The sequence below is a fragment of the Pinus tabuliformis genome, chromosome 6 (assembly GCF_031772625.1).
Source record: "Pinus tabuliformis cultivar Carrire ecotype Pingquan chromosome 6, CPIR1, whole genome shotgun sequence".
Taxonomy (NCBI): Eukaryota; Viridiplantae; Streptophyta; class Pinopsida; order Pinales; family Pinaceae; genus Pinus; species Pinus tabuliformis.
The window spans coordinates 176977062-176992784 of record NC_142292.1 but is presented as its reverse complement, the minus strand read 5'-3'; the positions used below and the strand labels follow the sequence as shown (position 1 = coordinate 176992784).

The following is a 15723-nucleotide window of genomic DNA, read 5'->3' as shown; positions in this document are numbered from 1 at the left end:
TATCCGAATCCATTTAGTTCTCTACATTTCCAGGCTCTCATTTTAATGTGCCTTCTTTGTTGTAGTTCCTTGGTCCCTTTGGATGATATTGTTCCATCACACATTTTAGAGGTAAAAAACATTCCTTTTAGATGCATTATGGCCTATTTACAGTAGCCATGGTTCCATAAACTACTTGTCTCAATTATGTCTAGAATACATGCATGTTTTTCACATTTGTAAATAAATGCTATACACATCTCACATTACCATCATTTTTTCTCTTTATAAGAGTTCTTTCTTTCAATTTGGGTTCTCTCTCTACAAGTTTACAAAAGAAACCATGATGTATTTGAAATACTTAATATTTTTCCACCCTCATACATCACAAGGCATCTATTTTCACACCAATTTCATTCACTTGGCACAATTATGTGATTTTAAGTGTGGGGGATTTACGCAGTGCATTATATTAGATATCATTTTTGGGATTCAACTGTGTTAAGTAAGTCATTCAAAGTATGACCATTTTCATGAGAGGTAGTCGTAAAGTGACTAATTTCTCATGATTTTTGAATAGTTCACTTAGCACTCATTGCATCGGGTGATGCTCACAGGGGTGAAGAAGTGGGATTGAAACTAGTGAAATGTGGAGAACGAATCACATAGCATCAATCATCACTTCCGGGGCTTGCACCCGGTAACCAGGACTTCCCAGGAGGTCACCCATCCCAGAACTCCTCTGGCTCAAGCGTGCTTAATTGTGGAGTTTTTCCCCACAATCAAGCCCACTTAGCTTGCTACCCCATTTGCAAAACCTTAGCAAGTATTGTGCCTCATGAACCATTCAAGTAGAGATCCCTTGACTTTGGTGCATCTTATACAAAATTCAAAATTCAAATTTTATTTTTAATAAAATTTACGCCTAACATTTTTATCCTTCATAATATATATATTCTTTTAAATTTATAAAATAATTATCGAATTAAGTGTATTGAAGTACATAAGATCTCTATTTATTATAGAATTAGCTCATTTTATGAAAACCTTGATCACCATGTCATCACAGCCTTGTTGGTTTCATGTAGTCTTAAGTGGTCAGGGGAAATGACACAAATGATCTGGCCATGAAAAATAATATAATAGTAAAGATTCATTCATTGCATTTCCTAAAGTGTGGACATGTGACATGTCGATGTATTAACAAAAATAATAAATTAAAAGAGAGCACTATATTTATTAATTTGATTTTTTAATTTTAGTGATTTAAGATGTATAATGAAAAAAAAAATGATATTTATTATTATGCTAAATAATTTTTTTATAATTTAATTGATAGTTGGTAATATGCAGAGCATCAAAGTCTTTCCCGAAATACTATAAAAATATGATATTTTTCCTCGTAATTTATGCCAATTAATTTATTTTATAATTTAACTAATAGTTGGTAATATGTAGAGCATAAAAGTCTTTCCCGAATTAATAAAAAAAACGATATTTTCTTCGTAATCATCGTGGACGTTTGATTCCTCGGTTTTTGTCTGAACAGTTGAAAATTCTTACAGACAGTCGAAGCAAAATAAATAAATATAAATATATAATGATTTTAGGGCATGATCAGCTTACAGACATTCTCAAACGCACCATACATATAATATATGGTGCATGTAATTACCTTTGCTTTTCAAATCAGCAACGCAAATGTCTTGGATCTGGATCACTTGCACCGACAAAAAAATCAAAGATCTGTAGGCTAAGCATTTTTTGCATCTGTATATATATTTAAGAAATAAAACTAGTTTCCCAATAAATTCTTTCACATTCTGAAGAAGAATTATCGTAAAAAGAATTTAAATACGATGGATCCAGATGAAAAACTACACAAACATGAAATTCGCAAAAGCCTCAAAAACAAAATAACAATACTATTCACTTATGATAAGATCACTAGTACTCCCAACTCGCAGAAGCCTCAAAAACAAAATAACAATACTATTCAAGTATGATAAGATCACTAGTACTCCCAGTGCTAAAGTATGATAAGATCACTAGTACTCCCAGTGCTAACGCGGGAAAGGATTCCATGGCTGCAGCTCACTATTTTTCTTTTTTCTATTCGAAAACGAATAGATATGGACTGAATTTGTTGAAGAATGAAGAGAGTTGCTCCCTTTCATAATGATGGTTTTAGGTAATACTTTTTTAATATATATATATTTAAAAATAAAAAAGTTTACACTTAGTGTATATCAGTTGGAGATTAGGATAGCTGGCATTTTGGGTATTAAAATTAATATTATTTTAAGCAGTATGCAAGTTTCACACATAATTTTGATAATAAGCAATACATTGTAACTAGATCGTTCATCTTCTATCTAGTCAATTTAGTTGAAAAAAGCTACAGTACATTTTTTTTTAATAAAAAAATAATATATAATAATTTATAGTTTGATACCATTTGAAACTTAATATTTAATCACTTAAAACAACTAGTTGATAAGTTTTTTTTTTAAATATAATGATTTAGAGTTTTACACAATATGAAACTTTATATATTAATTATTTAAAATAACTAATTCATAATAGTGTTTATCATTCATTTATATATTTATATTTATATAAAACCTAACTTGTTGTGTAATAATTAATTCATAATCATATATATATATATGAGTTTTTAACTTGTTTTACATTATTTTTAAAAATAAAAATAAAAAATCTACTATGTTTCACATTGTTATTTAAAAATACAAAATCTATATATTGTTTTTTAGTATAATAATACCATTTCAAAGTAATCTATATTATTATTTAATTATTTTATGTATATGTGAGTTTTTAACTTGTTTGACATTATTTAAAAAAAAAAAAAAAAAAAAAATCTACTATGTTTCACATTGTTATTTAAAAATACAAAATCTATATATTGTTTTTTAGTATAATAATACCCTTTTCAAAGTAATTTATATTATTATTTAATTATTTTATGTTTTGAATATTTTAGTAATACTCAATAATTTTTTGTTGAGTTTGTGTTTTATTTTGTTTAGAATTCATTTTTAATATATAACTAGATTTAATAATCTCGAAAAATGTCTGCATTCATATAACACATTTTACATTTTTCTAATAAAAGAAAAAGTCTACCTTCACATAACATGTTCCACATCATTTTTTAAATAAAAAAATATATATAATAATTAGGAGTATAAAAATATACAATGATTTCGAGCATCATAGAATTTGAAAATTAGTGTTTAATTGCTTAAAATAATTAGTTGGTAATGGTGTTCATATATATTATTCAATTATTTTGATTTGAGAACATGTTAAAAATGTCTACATTCATATAACACATTTTACATTTTTCTAATAAAAGAAAAAGTCTACCTTCATATAACATGTTCCACATCATTTTTTAAATAATAAAAATATATAATGATTTGGAGTAAAAAAATATACAATGATTTGGAGCATCATAGAATTTGAAAATGAGTGTTTAATTGCTTAAAATAATTAGTTGGTAATGGTGTTCATATATATTATTCAATTATTTTGATTTGATAACATGTTTGATATCATTCTTTAAGATAGAAAAAATTTACTTCTATGTAATATGTTTTACATTGTTTTTCTTTCAGGAATATAAAGAGTATGTTTTTTCTTTTAGAAAGTAAATGTTTCACTTAATTATTTAGTAATAAAAAAATATACATTATTTTTTTTTAGTATAATATCATTTCAAAGTTTTCATGTACAATTATATAAGATCACCATATAAATTGAATGGTTGGGAAATGTCAATTGGCATCAATCCATATTAAATATCAAAACACTTAATCATACATGTCAAGTTGCTAAAATTAAAAAATTCATAAGAATTAACTAAATTATACCTTTATTATTATTATTATTATTATTATTATTATTATTATTATTATTATTATAAAAATAATTAATAAATAAGTTTAACATATATTTATTTAAGAAAAGCATGATAAAATATGACTTAAAATTGATATTATTAATAATGATCAAAAGAATATATATATATATATATATATATATATATATATATATATATATAACATGATTTTTAACTATGGAAAAATGAAGCATAACTTTTGATTTATATATGTCATTAAAAATATTTTATGGAGGTCAATTCCCTACTATCCACTTAATAATTATTGATAATAAAATTAAAATTTTGGAAACCTTATTCCAAAATAGACATACATGTCCATATAATTATTGTTTATTTATACAATTTAATTATTTAAAAATATCCTAGATCCATTTTAACTCTGGATATATCTAGTCATGAGAGATGAGAGGGATCAAATCTCTGAAGCTACAAACCTCGTTTTTTCGAGAAAAGTCTGAGCAAAGGCTTGCACCTACAGAGATTTGATCCCTCTCCGCACTTATAGATCTAGAATTAGTAAAGATTGATATTCATGGAAAACTCACTTGTGTCTAGGTGAACTCATTGTCTTTCATGTAGAAAATAGATCTGAAGGAGCAAGCATCTGAATATTAATGGCACCTAAGTGGGGAGGATAATAGCTACTGACCCCAAACACCCATGATAAACTCGAATTTCACTCATTTATTTTATTGTAGCTACCATGTCACTTCATCTTCCGCTCTCATGAAAAATTTCATCTAGGTCATCAATTTCCTCTAAATTATGTTTAAACGACTTTAAGCACTCTGTGTTTTTTCAAGTGAAAATCTCAAAATGACTAATAAGCCACCTTATCGCGTTCTTCCACCGAGATACTCTCATGGACATGACCATGATATTTTTGACCCTATTTTTCCAATTAACTTAATGGAAATCGGTCAGAATACCCTTACCAATCAAGTTGAGTCAAAGATGTCCCTAAGAATGGTTAAGTCGGGTTTAGTCTCTGCAATTATCCCAAAAACATATTTTTTCCCATAATTTATTAACTGGCTGACTTCATCCTTATATCCACAGACATGATATGTGATGAATTCGCTAGGAGAAAATATTCTAGAAGTATCTTCATTGTTAATTCAACATGCCGTGGGTTTTCCCCAATCAGACAATTAAACCATTTTTTCTGATGAACTCCTTCTGTCTGTTTACGAGAATCTGTCATCTGACGATAGAAATAAATTGCACGACCTCATCTTGCCTCATAGAAGATGCTCAGTTAGTTTTTCATACCAGGCTCGCGGTGCTTGTTTGAGGCCATACAAGGACTTCACAAGTTTGCATACTTTATGTTCATGTCCTTTCACAGAAAAACCTTCAGGGTGGGACATAAAAACATTCTCTTTTAGATCTCCATTCAAGAAAGTAGTTTTTACATCCATTTGATGGACTTTCCAACCGTTCTGAGCTGCTAGTGCAAAGAGTGTCCGGATGGTAGCCCATTTTGTTGTGGGGGCAAAAGTCTCCTCATAATCGACCCCTTCCTTCTGTGCAAAACCTTTTGCCACAAGCCTAGCTTTGTGCTTGTCAAGTGAGCCATCAGCTTTGTACTTTTTCTTGTAGACCCACTTGCAGCCAATTGGTTTGGTTCCAAATGGAGAATCAACCAGCTTCCAAGTGACATTCTTTATGAGGGCTTCATACTCCTTTTGCATTGCTTCTTTCCATTCATCATGAGAAGCAAGTTATTTGAAGGAAGTTGGTTCAAAATATGTAGACAAGTTCAATTCACAATCATAAGAAATATCCATATCAAAAAGTGAATTAAAGTCATCTACATCACCTCCATTTTGCTGGTTTGATTTTCTGGTTCCTGTCTTTCCAACTTCATGAGGATGAACACTTTCAAGTGTCTTTTTCAACCACTTTGGGGAACCTATCTGAGATGGTCTAGGCTGCTCTGTTGATTGAGTTGGGACTAAATCAAGATTGAGTCTCCCAATTCTATCAATTACATCACTTAAAGCATCATTCGTTGTTGGAGTTTCATGCGGGGGAGAGTGTTCTTCAAAAGAAGATTCCACATGTTGATCTAGTATAGGAATCCCCCCTTCAAGATGTGGAATCTGATTATCAAATTCTTGAAATGATTTTGCTTTTCCGAATCTATCCAAGCGATCAAGTTGCCGCTCAACAACATTGTCAGTTTTGGATGATTCAAGAAAAATTATATCTCTAGATACAACAAACTTGTTATTTACTTCATCATAGAGGCGGTACCTTAGGAAGATACATTTACGACTTCTAGAACCAAGTTTGTTTCTATGTACCTTTGATATCAAAGCATAATAGGTGGAACCAAAGACCCTGAGATGCTTTACCGAAGGAACATGTCCAAATAGTTAAGAAGTAGTTTTAACGGTTGACAGTTTTTACAACTGCTTCCAATATAATATTTTCTTTAGAAGGAATTCAAGGGACTAGTTTTCGGGTTGCAAATTTTGGCCTCAAAGAGACAATTTTTTTGTGGGGCCTTACAAGACTCATCCCATGCTAAATTTTGGTCTATGTGGTTAGCTTTTAATTCTTATGTTGTAAATGTCAGTTTTTACAGTTATGTAGTGTTTGAACATGAGATAGAGACGTATCTAGCCTGGCTACAAAGATTGAAACAATACTGTTTTTGGATGGCTTATAATGCTGCCGATGGCCAACAGACTTGGTTTTCCCTCAGGGCAAGTTGAGGCCACCCGGTTAATCTGTTTGGTGTAAACTTGTTTATTATATAGAAAATGGAATGGACCTGTCAATCTTAATAAATAATAAATAATGAATAGCATATTCTAGGGACACTATAAAATCCTTGTGAATACATGACACCATTCTAATCACGAAGACACAATGAACGTCAAAACTCAGACATTCGTTTACATTTAAAAACACGCAATATATTGCACCATTCACAATGTAACAAGATTCATCACACTCCATAAGGCAATACACATAAGCAATGTACACTTATCGATCTGTGTGTTTAATGATGAATGAAAAATGAAGGAAGGACTTCAACTCCACAGCTAATTGTAACATGGCCACATTGCAATCTTTCTTACAGCTGATTACTGTGAGATAAATCCAAAGTCTAAGGGGATTCATATTGAGGGAAATTTAAACTCGAGGCTTAATCACATAACCAGGAGAAGGAGTCCACAATTTAGTTAGTTTATCAACTACTTTGCAATAGTAAGCACCAAAGTGACTCATGGGATGCATGCAATGACAAACAAATTATCTCTAATCATATCAACAAAGATTGAAGGGACAAAAGTGGAATTGATGTCCAGGAAATATTGCAAGGAAAAGTTGTTGTGTTCTTCGGAGTCAGTTACCCCCACAAAATGAAGAGCCTAACAAATCATTGTTTTTCTATATGATAATGTGCATGGTAAGTGCAAAAACAACCTCGGTATAGGCACGAGAAAGTAGTAGCCTGCAAGCTCGCGAACTTAGGGTGCACTGTGAGAGTCAATTTTGCAGTTGTTAGATAATATTGTCTTAAATTGATGTGTTCTTGTCTTAATTGTTAATTGTCTTAAACGAGTTTCGTCTTAAGTGGTCATTGCCTTAAATATAAAATTTTCTTAAAATAATTGTTAAAGAGTTTAGACTTCTGTGATCCATACTTGATTGTTAGAGATTTCAGCAAAATGACATAGAGAATCATTTGTCGACGCGTTTCGAACCAACTAGTGTGGTTCATCGCCAGGACAAGTTGAGGAACAAATCTGAGCAATCCGTTAAATAGAGTATGCAGGTCCTTCAACGGCTATATAAACGGCTAAATGAACAGGCATCGGTTAAAAAGTCCTTTAACGGTTATAATATATAAACATAAATATATATATATATAAATATATATTTATTATTTTTATTATTTTAGTTATTATTATTATTTATTGATTTATTTATTTATTTATTTACACTAATATTATTGTATTATATTAACCTCAAGCTAATATTACTATATTAATTTTAAATTAACATTTTTGAATATTATTATCAATAATAGATTAGGGTAATTTATATTTTATTTTTATATTCTATTATTATTATTATTATTATTATTATTATTATTATTTTTATTTTTATATCAAATTATTAAATTGTTGTCATTAATAGTAATATTATTGTAATAACCTTTAGTAATATTATAAGATTAACTCCAAGTTAATATTATAATGTTAATTTCCAATTTATATTAATAATATTAGTCTCAGGTAAAATTATTATTATTTTAATTTTTTATTTATTTATTTATTTTTATTTTTGTTAATATATGAGTGAAATGAATAAAATTGCAATAGTTAATTATTAATAATCCATGTCTAGGCTGAATAATTAAAAGGGTGATATTACTATTACTAAACCAATGATATCAAGAGAAAACAACGACCAGCTAAACAAACAGAGAGGGGTCATGTGAAGAAGAGGCTAAGATAAAAGGGCTGGGATCCAACACCTACTAATCTTCCAACCATCATCCCTATTGAGATTCAAAGGTCTTTTCTCGATCTCAAGGGCTTCCCTCAATTTACGATGGTGAAATTGTGCCACTCTTGCGATAACTTGAGCCTCTTCGATACAGACTTGATGTTTAGTTTTCTCGGCATGCTCAGCAAGGGCTGAGGACTTGGCCCTACCATGCCTCAAGTCTGCTGCATGCTCACTAATCCTTTGATTAATTGAGCGACCAGTTTCACCAATGTATGGGGCCCCGCAAGAATAGGGAATGACATAGACCCCTTTCATGTCTTTAGGGTCGAAAGGATCTTTAACAGATCTCAGCGAGCTATGGATGGTGTTAAGAGGTCTAAAGGTCGAGGGGATATTATGCCTCTTAAGGATCCTGGCGATCCTATCAGTGGTTCCTTGGATGTAGGGGAGGTGTACACCAAGGATCTAGTCTTTAGGATCTTTTTGGACAGAGTGCTCCTTCTGGGCCTTGAGGAAGGCTTTTTGACCTAGGTGTCTACTGTAACCATTTTTAACAAAGACATCCAGGAGATGAGCCTTCTCCTTCGCTAAGTTTTTCTCATCAGATATTCTTAATGCACGAGTAGCCAGCGTGTTGAGAACACCTAACTTCTGAGCAGGGAAATGATGAGAGCTGGCGTGGAGATATTGGTCGGTGTGAGTCTTTTTTCGAAAGACTTGGTGGGAGAAGGAACCATCAATATTCTCTGAGATGAGAACATCCAGGAAGGGAAGGCAACCGTTGACTTCCTTTTCCACAGTGAACTTAATGGCGAAGGATTGTTCATTGAGATGAAAGAAGAAGAGATCCAACTCATCATGCCCATGAGACCAAACAACACCAGTGTCATCTACAAACCTCTTCTAAAGCTTTGGCAAGAGACGGGCTGAGGACAAAGCTCTGGACTTGAAATCTTCCATAAAAAGATTTGCGATGACTCGGGATAGGGGGGAGCCCATGGCCACCCCACAAGTTTGCTCATAGAACTCTCCTTCGAAGCTAAAAAAGGTGGAAGTAAGACATAACTCAACTAACCGAGCAGTATCAGGGTCAGTGAGCCTATTGATAACTTCCACGGCCTCATTGATGGGAATACAAGTATAAAGGGAGACTACGTTGAAACTCACTAGAATATCATCGGGATCAAGCTTCACCTTCTTAAGATCATCAACAAACGACGCAGAGTCTTTTACGAAGGACTCTGTGCAACCAACCAATGGTCTAAGCTTTAAGGCAAGGAATTTTGCAAGAAGGTAAGTAGGACCACTGATGGTATTGACAATAGGTATTAAGGGAACGCCTTCTTTGTGGATGTTTGGAAGGCCATAGATCCTAGGGGTGATGGGGTTGCTTTCTATGAGCCTCTGGGAAAAAGAATCAGTAAAATTACAGGACTTGATAACAAGACCAACTGCCTTTGAAACCTTCTTTGAAGGATTCCTCGACAGCTTTTTGTAACTTCCACTATTGTTAAGATGATCCAACATCTTGGATCGGTAATCATCCTTGTTAAGGATGACTACTGCCCCACCTTTATCGGCTTTTAGGACAAGAATATTGCGATTTTGGTTTAAGGTTTTTAGAGCCTCAAACTCAGCTTTGCTGATATTACTACGGGGTGGTTTTGCCTTCCTAAGGACCACGGCACAATCTTGCCTAATCGTGTCTTTAGTTTTATCCAGAAGGCTCTTAATACCAAATTCTACACTGCAGATGATGTCTTCAACTCGAATTTTCTTCGGAGCTAAGGCAAAATTAAGACCCTTACTTAAGAGACTAAGAACAGACGGGGGAAAGGAAAAGCTAGAGAGATTGATCACCTTATTGCTGGGGGGTAAAGGGTGAGAATTACTCCCCGGATCAAGGTTGTTATTATTATTATAATTATTAACGATATTAATGTTATTAATAATATTATAATTTCCTCCTATATTATTATTATCATTATTAAAATTATGTTCTGTATCATACACCTTATTATTATTATTTTCATCAATATTAATATTATCATTAATATCATTATTTCCTCCTCTATTTAACGGATCGCTTAGATTTGTTCCTCAACTTGTCCTGACGATGAACCACACTAGTTGGTTCGAAAGGCGTCGACAAATGATTCTCTATGTGATTTTTCTGAAATCTCTAACAATTAAAATAATTGTCTTAAACTATTTTTGTCTGAAATATAAAGTTGTCTTAAAATATTTTTGTGTCAAATTGTTTGTCTTAAATATAAAGTTTTCTTAAAATATTTTTGTCTCAAATTATTTTTGTCTTAAATATAAACTTTTGCCTTAAAATATTTGTCTTAAACTAGTTTGTCTTAAAATATTTTTGTCTCAAACCTTATTTGTCCTAAATTTAGAGTTTTGTCTTAAAATATTTTTGTCTCAAACTACTTAAACAAATTTAATTGATATTAAATTTTAATGTAAAATAACTAAAATAAAAAGCGATTTTTTAAGACAAAAGATAAGTTTTTATTATAATATTTTTATATATATAATTAATATAAAAATATTTTGAATTAAAATAAATATTAAAAATATTTACTCTATAATAAATATTATATTATTATTATTTATATTATTAAATTTAAATTTAACATGGATATTTCTTATAACAATGTTTTCACTTACTGGTTCACGGATACCCGGGTCAGTGGGTAGCCGCTATGTACACCACCCGAAGGGCATCAACACCCCTCGGCCTATTTACTGACCTAACCCCAAGAGCTTTCGGGATTCGACCCTGTGACCTCCCATTGGCGAGGCACTTGATTTGACCGATTGAGCTAACTCTTGGGGCTTCTTATAACAATGTTACAAAGCACATAAATAATATAAAAATATTTTAAAATTAAAATAAATATTAAAAATATTTACTCTATAGCAAATATTATATTATTAACTTTAAATTTAACATAGATATTTTTTATAATAATGTTACAAAGTACATATATAAAATAAAAAATAAGTTAAGTAATAACAATATTTAAATGATATTCATATTCATATTATAAATAGTTAACTATTATTTTATTTATATACGCATGTGATGCAGGGATAAAAAAGTTAATACAATTTTTTATTTTTCTACTCATGTGATTGTGAAAGATATTTAAACGATATTTATACTTACATTATAGGTAGTTGATTAATATTAATATTAAGTTTCTTAGTTTATATATATATATATATATATATATAGAGTTGGAGTGGGCTTAATGGTTAAGAGTATTTGTTTCTTTCACATTTTCAAAACCAAAGAGATAGAATATATCAAATAAATCACCAAAGGCATGCTCTACTTGGTCTCATACTTAGTCCCATAATTATTTGGCCAAAAAAATCATAATCCCATAACCATTCTCATGAAAAAAAATGAAATATAAAAAAAAAAAATTGGTTTTATTACCTCGGACTAGTTTATTTCACATCATTAATTTATTAATAAATTAGTAATTTACATTATTAATTATTTTTAACTATTAAAAATTTGTGGGAATTTAACTATTAATAACATATATTCTTCTTTAAAAATTACGATCTTAATCCATCTTAATTTATTTATTTATATTTAATATTTTAAATTATTTTAATTTCTTCATCGAAAGCCATAAAAGGAGATACTGTATTTTGATAGAAAACCTTACATACAGGTTGAGTACACAGTTATACGTAAACGACAAAGCGATAATGGGAGATATAGTAGAAACTGAATGGTAGAAAGTATAACACGGAATACACAGGTAAACTGATGTGTCGAGAGAAAAAACTCAATGAAAAGAAAGCGTTTTTTTCTCCTCAGAAAGATTATGGGAGATCTCGTTGTTCAGTGTTCAGGGTTCGAGATGAATGAAGCCCAGAATTAAATTCACAATCTTGAAGCATTTATTTTTACATCGAAACTATTTATTTTTACAACATTATTATTATTATTTCAATTTCCAAAGACAAAAGTCATATTTATTTTTAGTACATTATTGTAATGACCCCGGAAAATTTGTAAATATTTTATTACCACCGTAGGTGAAACATTGGACAAGGATTGTTATTTTCCGTTTTAATTAATAACACTGTTAACTCTGAATTTGAGCATTAATGGAGTAATATCAAATATTGTAACTTCTCATTCGGAAGTTGTTTTCTTTTACTTATTTAAAAAAAAAAAAAAAAAAAACAGTTGCCAGCAGAAGGGGAAAACCCTAACTGCCTTCCCCAGCGGTAAGAGGTGGGGAAAAAGGAAAAGACCCGGCTGTTGAGGAATAGACTGAGGAATGATGGAAAAATTATGCTAAGTCTGGTGATGACCAGATAGCATGGGCACAAACGTGCAACAGGTTTGCTGAAGGCTGTGGTCTGGCAAACAAGCTTGGGGGGAGATTCGGTCTTGCAGACGAATCTCGCGGACGGGAGGAAGACAAGCAGAAAACCAGTGTTTACAAAGCTCTGAAGGAGCAAGAGGAAGAAATACTGAACGTACCGGAACACAGGTAAGTACAATTTGTGTCACCTTTCCTCTGTAAGTTATTGAGTTGCTAAAGAGCTCCATTCAAAGTGGTCTCGTTTATTCTATATGTTCTGGTTTGATTCTGTTAAGTGGGTTCTGTTTTATGTAAATCTGGAGTGTGGGGGTGAACGAATGGCACTCAACCGAAAAACGCATAGATCCCTTTAGTTACAAGAAGGCTATATGCACTTGTTAAGACACCTGTGGCCATATGGACCAGGTGGAAAGACTTAGGAGAGATCTGGAGAACTCATGCTCTCGATGAACCGAGGAGGACCTAGCCATAAATTCATATCCATAGTTAAGCCGAAGACCGTTAGGGGGAAACTGGTAGTGTTTCTAGATAAATTTTAGAGCAAGTTGCAAAACTGTAAGTTTTAAATATAGTTATTTTCAGCAATCATAAATATTAGAGCAGGTGGAAAGACTTAGGAGAGATCTGGAGTAGCCATAAATTCATATCCATAGTTAAGCCGAAGACCGTTAGGGGGAAACTGGTAGTGTTTCTAGATAAATTTTAGAGCAAGTTGCAAAACTGTAAGTTTTAAATATAGTTATTTTCAGCAATCATAATAATATTTTTAGAGCAAGTTGCAAAACTGTAAGTTTTAAATATAGTTATTTTCAGCAATCATAATAATATTTTTCTTCCAGCAAAAGATTAGCGTATTTTGTTCGAACAATTGAATGTAAACAAAAGAGACTGGAACATTTCTTTCACAACCAGGAAAGTGAAATTGTAGTAACGATGGAAGATTTGACTAATACTGAATTTATTGGCTGACCCACAGTAGTCATATGTTTACCTCACCCTGTATGACAACATGAAAGCAAAGAAGATACAACCAGCGCCTCAATAGGGCCCTTGAGCACCCTAATGGGTTAACTATGGGTTAGGGTCTTAAAAATAGTATGTGTCATATAGCGAATGGGCTTTCTCAATCAAACAGAGTACAAACAAGACTTCTGAGAACTCATAAACTTCATTATCAAGCATAGTTGTGTCCTGATAGTCGCATGTACATATAACATAATAGAAAAACACTGATAATAATGAAATAAAGCACAATTCTATGCTAAAACTATCCAATATTTCTCAAAAAAAAAAAACGTGAACGCATATAGAATAACGAGTATAAGAGTCTACCCATTCATTCTGGGGTAGAACCAAATGTAGCGCAAAGCAAATTACATGAGTACAGATACAAGTGTATACTTTACTGAGAAAATTTAACACACATAGATCGGCCAGAGCAAGGGGTAGCTGGCCATAGCATAATCTTAGAGAACCAAAAGACTTGTAACAAAGTTTTAAAAAAATTCTTATATCCTTTAACATAGTAAGCCAGAGGAAAGAGCAGTAGAGCTAGCCCAACTTAAGAGTCGTTAAATCCTCAATACACAAGTACAGGGAACTGATGAATGTATATAAAACATAACCATAAGCCGAAGCTAAATCGGCACTGCTACTATTACAAAAACGGTAGAGGAGTCGTCGAATCTTGGAAACAAAACTGACTACAACAAAATACAATAACAGAATACATGCAGACAAAAGCCCTCACTGGGCAGCAAACTGGGGAGCACCTCCATAACAGAAAGAGAACTCGGACGAAACCCCTTCCAGAAGGGAGCAAACAATAAACCTGGCAAGAGGGAAAACGTGTATGAAGCCGCTGCAATCGGCAAACCCATTAACTATCACAACCCTGGTATCAAGAAAGGGTTCGAAATATGGACTTACCTGGATAAATCAAGCACCATGCCTGGAGCAGAAGCTATTCCACCCTCATAACCTTCGGCGCTTGATATTCAAGGTACTGCTCAGCCTGTCACAAGGAAAACAGAATTAGAGTTCGTCATTAAACAAAAAAAAAGGCAGAACCATGTGTAGCTGGTAAACCAAATAGAAAAATACCTGACATGCTAGGAAAAGGCTCCTGAGATCCATGAGATGGAAGGCGCTACGCTCGCCCCTATAAGATGGAAAATGAAGAACCTCTGGCCTACAAACCCATGAACAGAAGGAACCCTCTGGAAGCCAGTTCCAAATTGCATCGAATGAGAACCAAAACCCGTAAGCGCCAGATTGAAAAGTCACCCGGAGTAATTCTAGTCGTTCGATGGAAGGGATCCCTCCCTCGATTCAATCAGAAATCCCGAGAACAAGGTACCACTGCTGCAAACATTAATTCCGCAGCACCGCTGAGAGTTACCAACTAAGATTGTATGTGGTTGAATTCGAGGTGGGGTTTAGCTGTCACGCTCTCGGGCGAGTTATCAATAAATGCAGAATGGGGAAGTTCTATCACCGTACCCATCAACACCCAGATCAATACAGTGTAAACATATGTGGATGAGTTGGAGTGATTTGTATAGCTAATAGAGAATGGGTCGAAAACAATAAATAGTTACGTTGGGAAATTAGTAAGATAAACTTAATTTTTTTTTACTATTTTCACCTTGGTTATAGGGAGGTATCACAATTATTATTATTATTATTATTTCAATTTTCAAAGGCAAAAGTCATTCCGGCTACTTGATCGCGTAAGCGTTGGCGGACATTTTGGAAGCTTTTCCGGTGAGTTTTTCCGGTCAAAATTAGGCAGCAATTTATTGGAATCCCAAGTTTGATAGCTAGTTTCTGCACAATCAAGGCGTCCCAGGGGTTTTTCTGGGTGCTGAATCCAAATTTGCAGTTAAAAAACCATTTTAACTGCAACAAATCAAGCTTTAACCTCAATTCCTTCCACCGGATTCCGTCACCGGAATCTCCAAAAATTCTCATTAT

The 15723-nt window shown here is 32.5% G+C and overlaps 1 protein-coding gene across 1 annotated transcript; it reads right to left on the bottom strand.

Annotated features, from left to right (window-relative positions):
- Positions 1 to 9283: 9283 nt before the first annotated feature.
- On the bottom strand, positions 9284 to 9907 carry LOC149258061 (uncharacterized). Its single transcript, XM_089398982.1, has one exon. It carries the CDS (start codon positions 9905 to 9907, stop codon positions 9284 to 9286), a length of 624 nt encoding a protein of 207 aa, XP_089255108.1.
- Positions 9908 to 15723: the final 5816 nt, after the last annotated feature.